Source organism: Bos indicus x Bos taurus, chromosome 9, assembly GCF_003369695.1.
Source record: "Bos indicus x Bos taurus breed Angus x Brahman F1 hybrid chromosome 9, Bos_hybrid_MaternalHap_v2.0, whole genome shotgun sequence".
Lineage (NCBI taxonomy): Eukaryota > Metazoa > Chordata > Mammalia > Artiodactyla > Bovidae > Bos > Bos indicus x Bos taurus.
This window is the reverse complement of record NC_040084.1, coordinates 34770439-34782903: the sequence shown is the minus strand read 5'-3', so window position 1 is coordinate 34782903 and position 12465 is coordinate 34770439. Positions and strand designations below refer to the sequence as shown.

General features: G+C 39.8%; 1 protein-coding gene across 1 annotated transcript in view; it reads right to left on the bottom strand.

Moving 5' to 3' along the window:
- FRK (fyn related Src family tyrosine kinase) overlaps positions 1 to 12465 on the bottom strand; it is a 102024-nt gene that overhangs the window by 5529 nt on the left and 84030 nt on the right. The window contains exons 4-5 of the mRNA XM_027551162.1: positions 10305 to 10473; positions 7447 to 7605 (exon numbers count right to left, since the gene is read on the bottom strand). Of these exons, the coding sequence (XP_027406963.1) occupies positions 7447 to 7605; positions 10305 to 10473 (328 nt within the window). The remainder of the gene's footprint in view (positions 1 to 7446; positions 7606 to 10304; positions 10474 to 12465) is intronic.

Sequence of the window (12465 nt, the reverse complement as noted above, 5' to 3'; positions counted from 1 at the left end):
GCAAGAATACTGGAGTGGGTTGCCATGCCCTGCTCCAGGGGATCTCCCCAAGCCAGGGGTCAAACCCAGATCTTCCAGATTGCAGGTGGATTCTTTACCATCTGAGCCACCAGGGAAGCCCTTACCTCATGGGATTAGTTGTTAAAAGAGAATTAAAATGAGTTAATACACATAAAGCACTTAAAATAGTACTTGACATAGGAAGAACACAGTAAAGTCTACCTGTTCTTATTAGCTATCATTGCTGCTGCCTTATCAGAATTAAACAGTTTAAGATCTGTGAAACTAGAGATGCATGTGGATTACCCAAGTGGAAATGTCTAAAAGAAGACAAGCATATGGTTTGGAAGCTCAAAGGAAAGCATGTAGCTAGAGATACGGATTTAAGGGTCATGTTTATGGGTGGAAGTTAAACATTAAAAGTTGCTGAGATTGCTACAAGGTGATAGAATCATGAGAAAGGCCAACATTTACAGTGGGCATAGAAAAATAAACCTGCAAGAAAACTGAGAGGAATCAGCCTACAGAACGAGAGAAGAACCAGAAGGGAACATCCTAACAGTCAAAAGTTTGAGAAGAGAAAGTCACCACTAGTGTCAAATAAATCCAGCAAGATAAGAGCTAAAAAGCATTTCTTAAATATAGCAATTAATAAGTCATTGGAGACACTAGTGACAGGAAGAAAATCCCACTGGAGATGGAGTATAAAGGGTGAAGGGCTGAATGGGAATTGAGGACATGGAGATAGCAAGAAGAGAAATCAATTTCCAAAAGCCTAATTAAGACAGGGAAATAACAAAACGCTAGCAGAGGAAAATGAAGTCAAGGAAGAGAGAGCAATTATCCTGAAGTTTATGATAGTGAGGGATTGTCATTGATAAGGTACTAGAGCAGTTTCTGGAATGCTGAGTATCTTATTCTTGATTTGCATATCGGCTGCATAGTTGTTTATTTGCTCACTTTACAATTACATGATAAATATATATGTAGAAAGGGCATAAATCATACATGTTCCATTCTACATGTCTGTCATCTTTTATAATTAAGAAAACGAAATTAAATAGAGTCAAGGAAAGTTTTCAAATGAGAAAGACCTAAGCATTGTGTGTGTGTGTTTAATACAGCAGTGTATTTAAATAGGACTTGAGTAATATTGATTTATGCCAAAGCCTTTGACTGTGTGGATCACAATAAACTGTGGAAAATTCTTCAAGAGATGGGAATACCAGACCACCTGACCTGCCTCTTGAGAAACCTATATGCAGGTCAGGAAGCAACAGTTAGAACTGGACATGGAACAACAGACTGGTTCCAAACAGGAAAAGGAGCATGTCAAGGCTGTGTATGGTCACCCTGCTTATTTAACTTCTATGCAGAGTACATCATGAGAAACGCTGGGCTGGAAGAAGCACAAGCTGGAATCAAGATTGCCGGGAGAAATCTCAATAACCTCAGATATGCAGATGACACCACCCTTATGGCAGAAAGTGAAGAGGAACTCAAAAGCCTCTTGATGAAAGTGAAAGAGGAGAGTGAAAAGTTGGCTTAAAGCTCAACATTCAGAAAATGAAGATCATGGCATCTGGTCCCATCACTTCATGGGAAATAGATGGGGAAACAGTGGAAACAGTGTCAGACTTTATTTTTGGGGGCTCCAAAATCACTACAGATGGTGACTGCAGCCATGAAATTAAAAGGCGCTTACTCCTTGGAAGAAAAGTTATGACCAACCTAGATAGCATATTGAAAAGCAGAGATATTACTTTGCCAACAAAGGTCCATCTGGTCAAGGCTATGGTTTTTCCAGTGGTCATGTATGGATGTGAGAGTTGGACTGTGAAGAAAGCTGAGCGCTGAAGAATTGATGCTTTTGAACTGTGGTGTTGGAGAAGACTCTTGAGAGTCCCTTGGACTGCAAGGAGATCCAACCAGTCCATTCTGAAGGAGATCAACCCTGGGATTTCTTTGGAAGGAATGATGCTAAAGCTGAAACTCCAGTACTTTGGCCACCTCATGCGAAGAGTTGACTTATTGGAAAAGACCCTGATTCTGGGAGGGATTGGGGGCAGGAGGAGAAGGGGATGACAGAGGATGAGATGGCTGGATGGCATCACTGACTCGATGGACATGAGTCTGAGTGAACTGGAGTTGGTGATGGACAGGGAAGCCTGGCGTGCTGCGATTCATGGGGTCGCAAAGAGTCGGACACGACTGAGCGACTGAACTGAACTGAACTGATGACAAACTTAAAGCTAACATCATACTCAATAGTGAAAAGCAGAAAGTTTTTCCTCTAAGGTCCAGAATAAGGTAAGTATGCCCACTCTCACCACTTCTATTTAACACAGTATTGGAAGTCCACACCAGAGCAATCAACAAGGAAAGAAAGAAACTGGAAGAGAAGCAGTAAAACGTTAACTATTGGCAGATGACGTGACACTGTATACAGAAAATCTTAAAGACCCCATCAAAAATACTCCTAGAGCTAATAAATAAATTCAGTAAAATTTTAGGATACAAAATTAATATACATAAATCTGTTACATGTCTACACATTAATAATGAACTATCAGAAAGAGAAGACAATAAAACAATCCTGTTTACAAGCAAATAAAAAGACTGCAGCCTTGTGAGAAACCCTGAGCCAGGAGACCTGGCTCATCTGCACCTGGATTCCTGATTGCAAAAGCTGTGAGGAAATAAATGTTTGCTGCTTTAAGCTACTAAGTTTTGGGGTAATTTGTTGTGCAGCAATAGATAAAAGTTTGATATTCGGAAAATATCAGTGCTATGTATACAATTTAAAACACGGACCATGGGGCTTCCCTAGTGACTCAGTGGTAAAGAATCCACCTGCCAATGCAGGAGACCCGTACTTGATCCCTGATCCGGGAAGATTCCACATGCTACGGAGCAACTAATGTTGTGCTCCACAACAACTGAGGCTGTGCTCTGGAGCCTGGGAAGTAACAACCGCTGACACCTGCATTCCCTAGAGCCTGTGCTCTGCAACAAGAGAAGCCACAGCAATGAGAAGCCCTGCACAGCAACTAGTGAGTAGCCACTGGCCACAACTGGAGAAAAGCCTGGGCAGCAATGAAGACCCGGAACTGCCATAAATAAATAAAATTATTTTTTTAATGGATTATGGAGCCAGATTTCCTAGGTTTGAATTCTCACGCAACCATCTTGAATAAGTTACTATACTTAACCTCTCCATACCTCAGTTTCTTCAACTGCTAAGTGGGGATGATGATGATAAGAATTCATGAGGTTGTTAGAAGAATGAACTAAATTAATGCTTGTGTATGACTTAGAAACATTCCTGTCACATAGTAAGTGCTATAAAGTTTTCTTTAAAGAAAAAAATTAAAAATATATGCTCCTCTCCTACCACCATCCCATATGGTTGATTTCCAGTAAGTCACCTCATCTAATACTCAGAGAAACTACAGGAAGTAGTTTGCCCTCTTTGATCGGGATTCCTGGGACTCAGAGGAACAAATAATATTTTTTTAATATTTTATCGATTGATTGATTTTTGGCTGCCCCGAGTCTTCCTTGCCGTGTGGGCTTTCTCTGGTTGCCTGCCATGAGCCGTGGCTACTCTCCAGCTGTGGTGCACAGGCTTCTCAATGCTGTGGCTTCACTTGCTGGGGAGCGCAGGCTCTAGGATGCCTGGGCTCAGTAGTTGGGGCTCACAGGTTCCAGAGCACAGACTCAGTACTTGTGGTGCAGGGGCTTAGTTACATGTGGAATCCTCCCAACTAGGGATCGAACCCATGTCCCCTGCACTGGCGGGTGGATTCTTAACCACTGGACCATCGGGGTTGTCTTGTAATAAATTGCAGAGATTCAAATCCAGGATATGCTGGAGACTGAAATTTCATGACTCAAATGTATTCTATACTGCCTCTCTAAAATCCGCCTTACACTCCAGAGCACCCAAAAGTCAGGGGCGATGAAGAGACTTCCATTCATACAAACAGTAAATAGCTCTATAGTTTTGTTCAGTTAAAGGGTATCTCAGTCAAAACATCCCTGTCTGCATCAGTCCACTAGGTGGACTGTCCATGAGAATGATGAACTACATGCTGGAGCTCGATTCGTAGGAAAAGAAAATATACTGACATATACTAGATGCTCTACAAGTATTTATTGGAAAGCAAACAAGCCCAACTAAACTTAAAAAGATGCAGGTATTTATCCTCTTTAAGTTTCAATAAGAAATACCAGGCATCAATTACCCATAGTGCTAAAGTTTTTTGACAGGCTTCTCCCATTTTGGAGAAGTTTATTACAAAAAAAAAATATTCAGCCAAGCTTAGGGACTACAAAGATGGTTCTACAGAAAAATGTGTTATTTCAACTATCAAATACAACATCTAATCCTATTACAGTGGATATAAAAAGGTTTTCACTGACAGGCACAACAGTGAAGGAAATTGAGTAATACATTTCCTGCCCTGAAAGAGTGCAGTGGCCTAGGAAATGTGTACAACCTCAGAGCACACTTCTAATACAACAGCCATATGTCAAAACTGATATAAGGGTTCACAGACCTGCGACAATTTACATCTGCAGCAAGGAAATATTTTCATTATGTTCCATTACTCAAGAGCCTTTCAGCTTAATAATATTTATCATGATGGGCTGTTTAAGAGTGGAAGATTCATTTTAAGACCACTTTGTTGAAATGAAACCCTCTTGATTGGGAAGGAATTGCCTGTAATGAACACACCTTCATTACTCCCCCTGGCTACTAAGAATCATGGCAAATGAAGGCCTTTGTCAACTCGACCCTGATGGCTCAACCCAGAAGACAACAGAGTTCATGCTCAACCCTGAGTAAAACACAATGGCCACAGAAATCCTCAATGTCAAAGGAGTCTGCAACATAAGTGTACCTGGCATTCAAGCTGAATATCAAGAGTCTTAAAACAAGTGTAACCCCAAGTCTCAAATTAGGTTCACAATAGCCCCAACTTAATCTATTCATCATTTATTCATTCAATTAGTCAACACAGAGTTAGTGCACACCTTCTGTGCCCCTGACATTGTTCAAGCACTAAAACTGAGTTGTATTTTAGAAGAGACTAAAAATAAGCTATCTAAATAAATCATTCATTACGAAATGAGTAGGGGCTTCCCAGATGGCTCAGTGAGTAAAGAATCCACCTGCAATGCAGGAGACTTAGGAGATGCAGGTTTGATCCCTGGGTTGGGAAGATCCCTTAGAAGAGGGCATGGCAACCCACTCCAGTATTCTTGCCTGGAGAATCCCATGGACAGAGGAGCCTGGCGGGCTACAGTCCCTAGGGTTACACAGAGTCAGACACAATTGAAGAGACTTAGCACCCCAGCTACTGTGTTAAGAAGAAATGTAAGGGGTCAAGAACCTGAAGAGGGACATCAATTAGAAGGCTACTGCAGAATCCAGGAGAGGGTTGATGATGGTTTGCACTGGAGTAGCGGTGTTGAGAAGTGGTAAAATCCTGGATATGTTTCAAAAGCAAGCCAGTGGGATTTGCTGGTTGGTCTGACATAGGATGTGAGAGTAGAGAAGACTGAGATAGTAAGCCTGTGTGTTGGCATCATGAGAGAAGGAAAAACCTCAAGAGGGGCAGGTTACCGAGGATAATATCAGAGATTGGTTTTTGGACATGTTATTTTGAGATATCCAATAGATATATGTAATAGAAATGAGGGCTATTTATAAACTTTTGTTTTTTTCTTGCTCTTAAGCACTTTAGAGGGTTGTGCTCTCCTATCCCTTTGATTTGATTTAACCAAATAAACAGGGCACAGAAGTTACCTCTGTCACTCCTGGTCAGAAACTTTAACAGACAGAATGAGATTAGTCATATTTCCTGCTCCTGACAAGGTGATCAACAGACCTGAGACATTAGCCAGTCTGTTTTTCATATGTAGCATGAGCAAGAATAAATACTTGTGTCAAGCCTCTGGGATTTGCAGGAGTTCATTACTACATTATACCCACATTATCCCACATCATCCAGACTGATACAGCATTCACATAGAGAAGTTATAAAGGCAGTTAGATTACGACTCTGAAGTAATGGAGGGATATGATTTGGGCAATTGGTAACACATAAGTGTTACTAAACAATAAGAGTGTTGAGATTAGCAAGGAATCTAGTGATGTTGCAAAAGAGTTTTGGAAAATCCCAAGATATCCAGAGGTAGGGGAGATGAGGGAAATCACATAAACTGAGAAAAACCAGAAAGAAAGAAAGGAGAAAAGGCCACTGGATGAAGTGCCCCAGTAGCCAAACGAAGGTAGTGGTTCCAGAAGGAGAGAGTATCCATTGAATTGAACACTGCTGTTAGTTTTGAGGACTGAGAATTGACGTTGCTGTTTAACAGCCTGAAGGCTTATCATTTGACAAAACATTTTTGTTAGAGATGACCTGAGATGGCTCCTGCACTTTTGTCCTTGGGGATAAGGCAAAAGGAGTCAGTGCTGAGGTTAGTCTCCCTATGGTGGGTAACACAATACTGTTAAATATGATATATTTATGCAAGGGAGCTAGGTATATTTTTTGTTTTTAACAGTTAGCAGGTCTTATGCTCTTTGTTCCTATCTAGTTTTGCAATTTAATATCACCAGCTTCACCAGTCACCCTGAAATAAGAAAATTCTATCTTTCTGACATCTTTGTTCTGTTTTTCTCACCTCCCTTTACCTCATACATTGTATCAGTCCCACTCTGGCATGTCAAGAAAGTATAGAAAATGCCTCTTCTTTAAGCATGAATTGTTCTCTCAGTACTTGATCTCCATTTCTTTGAACATCTCATTTTAATGCTTATAATATTGTTGTTTATTAAATTATTCATTTGTAATAAACACCAAAATTCTACAACACCCTTAAGTCTTCTCAGACTACAGGAAGCAGATGTAAAAATAAGGTAATAGTATGTGTCTGCTTTTTAGCCTGAACATTCTAATGTTTTCTAGCAGTTGGAAGTATTTTAAATACCAACAAGCACAGTGTTGTCAAAAACTGGCAAAGACAAAAATGAGGGTAACTTTCCCTCCCTTCCCCGCAAACTATTCTATGTCTCCTAATTCTGGGCCACGGAAAATACTGCTCCATGACTGATATTGTTCAATTACTTACTGTAGGAAACAAAGCATCAGGCAAAACATCTACTCTTCAATTTTCACATTGCATTTAAGTACTCTGATATGTCTATGGTGAACAGTTTGTTCTTCCACTACATAAACATTTTTCCTCCCTTTGAGTACACAGCATACAGCCTATTAAAGAGTAGTTGAGCAATTCAATGTTAAGACATTCATTGTCACAGATATGCCATAGTAAATATCCTTTGGGTTATAGAAGGCTTGCTAAATTGACATTTATAGGATTCGCTAAACTAAATTCCTCTTTTTTTTTCCTTTTATTAAGTCTTCAGCTTACTTTGGAGATATTCTTGCAGACTTCCATGTCTCATCAACTCTGTAATAATATAAATTGGATCTTCTAAAGTGCAAACAGCATAAAGCTGGATAAGCTTTGGATGTCTTAGGTTCTTCATTATCTGTGCCTCCCTCAGGAAGTCATTTGGATCCATTGAACCTGAAACAAGAAGAGGGGAAAATCACTTTATGTTATTGAGGCATTCCTGTCCTCAGAGCAGCCTGGTGGGAATCACCGAGATTGCTTCCTGCCTCTCAGTAAAGTAAGAGCATTGGTGTCACAAATCTTCAGATTTATCAAGGAAGAGAATCAGTTCAACCAGGGCAACCTAATAACTGGTGTGTTGGTGCATCAGGGCTGTGCAGCTTATGTATTATGACCTGTCCGTGAAGAGAGGTTGCTTCAGGTCCATATGAAAAATGAAGGAAAAAGGAGAGACTGACAGTCTAATTGATAAAACAAGGCAGGCATCTTAGGAACACAAAGAGAAAACATTCTATTAACATGAACGCTGGAAGACACTGAATGTTTAATCACTGCAGCGAGTTTTTCTGCCCAGGATCCAAAGACTAATCATTGCCCTGTCCTTGGGACACACTGTGGGAAGAGCTGGATAACTATCCTAAAAAACAATGACATCTACCATGTTTGTGTCTTTAATTCTGTAGGGACATAGAGTATAGGCCAAGCAGAAAACATTCATGGGCCCCTCCCACAAATTAATGTTTTTTTCACCACTTGAAACTGCATTCCACATTTTCTCATGTATTAATACCTCCACAGTTGGAGTTGTAATAGCTTGATAAGAGAGACATTGGAGCCTATTTTGAAGACTCATCTAAGTTAAATTGCATTTATATTGGCTCGACTCTGACTCACCATGCAGAGTGCCAAGTAGTTACAATCACATAGAATTTAAGAGAAAAAAGGCTACCTGGAGTTTACATTTCATTAGTCATTTTAAAATCTTTTATTTCTTATACAATATGATGTTTCAGACTCACTGATGTAATTGAAGGAATTCTGTCATTTCACCTCTCAGTATTCACTATAGATAGTGCAAACATTTTCAGTGATGCTCAGAGAGTCCATTTTGTTCCTTATTCTCTCGTTTTGAAGACTTCACAGCTACTATTTGAACCTCAAGCATGGATAAGCTTTGACACTCCAAGCTAACACTCTGACTTGTTCATTAGTAAGGCTATTTATTAATAGCCTTATTAATGAAATGCAGGCTATTCCACAGAGGCAATCTATCCTTTGGTATGCCATTTGAGACTCTAGAAGTTCACTACCCAGGCTCAATCAAGCCCTACCTCACTCTGTGATCTTAAACAAATTACCAAACATCTCTGAACTTCAGTTTCTTCATCTCTAAAACATGGCTAATAATTCCACTGACATCATAGAATCAGTGTCAGGGTAATAGTATTGTCTGGCACATATGTGTTCAATGAGTGTTGGCCATATTTGTACTATTATTAGCAATCACATTCTTAGGAAAACCAAACAGATCAACTATAAATATCTCTTCACTGACTAAGGAGAAGAGGCAAGGACTTACAGAGAAAGAATATGGGGAAATGGCCTATTCTCTTCTCCATCAATTTTTACTGAGCTCGCTTATTTCAGTTTTTACCACTGGTTTGCTCCACATAATCAAATAGGATTAAAGTCTTGAATCAAGACTTAATTTAAGACTGTGGCAAAATGGAGCTAAGAATAAAAGAGGCACCCACACCATAATAAGGGGCCACTTAGGGTTGTTATAATTAGTTTGGCCTATGGTCAATTACATATATAGTGGTATCGTGCCCCCACCCCCAAATAATCTGATTCATGAAGTTTCCAGTGAGAAACTTCATTCAGACAATTATGATCTTCATTCAGACAATTTATCTACAATACGTTTTTATGTTGATGCTTTGGGTGGTCATCAGATTCATGGAATACAGGCCACTTATGTATGTGTATGTTTTAGTTGCTCAGTTGTGTCCAACTCTTTGTGGCCCCGTGGACTACAGCCTGCCAGGCTTCTCCATCCATGGAATTATCCAGGCAAGAATACTGGAGCGGGTTGCCATTCCCTTCTCCAGGGGATCTTCCCAACCCAGTGATCAAAACCAGGTTTCCTGCGTGGCAGGCAGATTGATTACCATCTGAGCCACCAAGGAAGCTTAAATCATTGCCAAATCAGACCATCCACTAGAGCTGGAACCACAGCACATCAGGAGCCTCTGCAGGGGAAGCTTGACCAGCTGCACAGCAAGAGAGACCCAATCTCAACTCAGCTAGTAATGCAACATTAAATATTAATTTTTGCCTGTCAAAGCTACTGTGGGAGTTGATTTCAGGCTCGTCTTTATTGCATGGCAGTCTGCTAAGCAATAAATAGCTGAGAAGATTGATTAATGACCCCAGTGAAGTGAAGACATTTAAGCAATCACCAAAGCTGTTTGCTGCTATTACACTGTAAATCAATAATAATTATTCCTGTTGGAGAGAAAACTATCGTGGAGCTTTTTTTTAATAAAAGAAATCTAATTTTTTTGTTCTCTTTTGACCTGTGAAAGGCCTTCCTTAGAGAGTGATGTTAGGATGGATAGCTGGCTGTTTCTTTTTTGGAAAAAAAGATGATAAGATTGGACAGTAAAGGTTAGTCTCAGTTTTCAACAGGATTAGGATTCAAAACCACACATCTGCAGTAATTGTGAAAATCTCAGGTACTGGGATTGAGTACTGTGGTCACCTAGCAAAACACTTGCTTGGTGTCCAAACCAGCTGTCCCATGACCTCTTGAACATTTATAATGGCAAGTAGGTTATAAAAATCAATGTATGCCATTCTGGTTCTCATACCTGGCTTTAATGTTTTTACTGCTACCGGAGTAGTATTGTTCCACAGGCCTTCCCACACTTCACCAAACTGACCAGATCCTAATCGCTTCAAAAGTTGTATGGAGCTGCGGTCAATCTCCCACTGGTCCACAGTTTTATATGACAAATCAAAGGGAGCTGGAACTTGTATCTGTTTCACAGAATAATTAGAATACTGGTAAGAAAAAAGTTATACTTAACAATTTTTTGGTTGAAAATAACCTAGGTACTTTTAGAGTCATCACTTTTAAAAACAAAATATTGTAAATTTTATCCCAATTACCTTAAAATGAAAAGCAGTAGTGGTAGAATCTGCGCTATCACCTCGTCCAGCTGCTCTCCTCCCAGATCCTGCTGCATCAGGCACCTTGCTGTCCATCTGTCCCACCCCAAACCCCAATGTCCCCTCCCACCTACCTGGTATGCATTCTCTCTGTATCCTTGCCTACCTAAATCAAGGTTCAAGGTCAAATGAAGTTCCATCTCATCCACAGTTATTTCCCCAACTCTCTGACCCGTAGCATCTACCATATGTATCATCAAATTTCTCATAATTAATTTCATCTTTTTTCAATTTCATTTACTTATTTGTTCATTCATTTATTTAATAAATAAATATTTTTCAACACCAACTAGGCTTCACTGTGTAAACAAAGCAGGCAAGGCCTCTGCTCTCATACTTCACAGTCTAGCTTGTCATCCGTCGTTAGACATTTATCTTATTTCCTCCACTAAGTCATTGGCATCTTGAGTGCACAGAAGGTCACCCATGTTTTGTAAATCTTTTCCCTATCTGAATTCAAAACTATGAGTTAAACTAAGTATTTTTAAGTCATGTCTTGGTATCAGGTGAGATATTTCTTAGCATAAGCTTAGATTTTCTTGTGAGGTCATTTCTGTACCATCTAAGATGTATATGCATGCATGCTCAGTGGCTCAGTCATGTCTGACTCTTTGTGACCCCATGGATTGCAGCCCACCAAGATCCTCTGTCCATGGGATTTTCTAGGCAAGAATACTGGAGTGGATTACATCTTCCTCCTCCAGGGGATGTTCCCAACCTAGGGATCAGACCCACATCTCCTGCATTGGCAGGTGGATTCTTTACCACTGAGCCACTGGTGATACCCTAAGATGTATATACTTATATCAAAATTGCATATTCACTTGGCAGGATTTAACTCAATAAATTCCCTACATAATGATCAGGATTCTTCAGCTTCTACTTGTCTATAGTATTATAATCAGGCATCACCAGGACGCTTTCAGCAGTCATCCAGTTATAAACCATAGGACTGGCTATACCACTGACGGTACATGAGACCTAAACTCTGATGAGGAGCTGAGGGTTTGCCCAACTAAGGTGACTGACCACTATCTAATTTTAAACACATTTAGGTAAAACATGCAAACAGTGGAATTTAATGACAGATGTAGATAAAATTTCTACAAATGTTATCTCCTTCCACCAAACACCAGGCCAAACAAACTGTTAAACAGTTAAATGATATCTATTATATGCAGACAACTGGATAATGAACCTGGTCATTTCATGTTAATAGTCTTGAATACAGATCATCTAAGTAAGAATTATATTCCAACACTTTTTTCTCCTCCAGCTGTATCATTAAATGCTCCAATATCAGGATATTAGATTAGTGTCTTAGTGCAAAGAATGAATATTTTCTGTGTTCAGTGATTGCTTAAGGTCAGGACTTGGCAAACTTCTTCTGCAAAGGATGAGATCATAAATGTTTTAGACTTAGTGAGCCATATAGTCTGTTTCAACGACCAAACTCTGCTATTATAGCAAAAAGGCAAAGACGATTGTAAATGAATGAGCGTATCTATGTTCCAATAAAACTTATTTATAAAAATATTGGGGCTTCCCTGGTAGCTCAGTCAGTAAAGAATCTGCCTGAAGAGAAGGAGATTGGGCTTCGATCACTGGGTCGGGAAGATCTCCTGGAGAAGAAAATGGCAAACCACTCCAGTATCCTTGCCTGGAAAAATCCCATAGACAGAGGAGCCTGGTGGGCTGCAGTACATGGGGTCACAAAGAGACAGGCATGACTGAGCAACTAACACTTTACACTTTCATAAAAATATTAATAAGTGTAGGGTAGTATTGGCTCATAGGCCA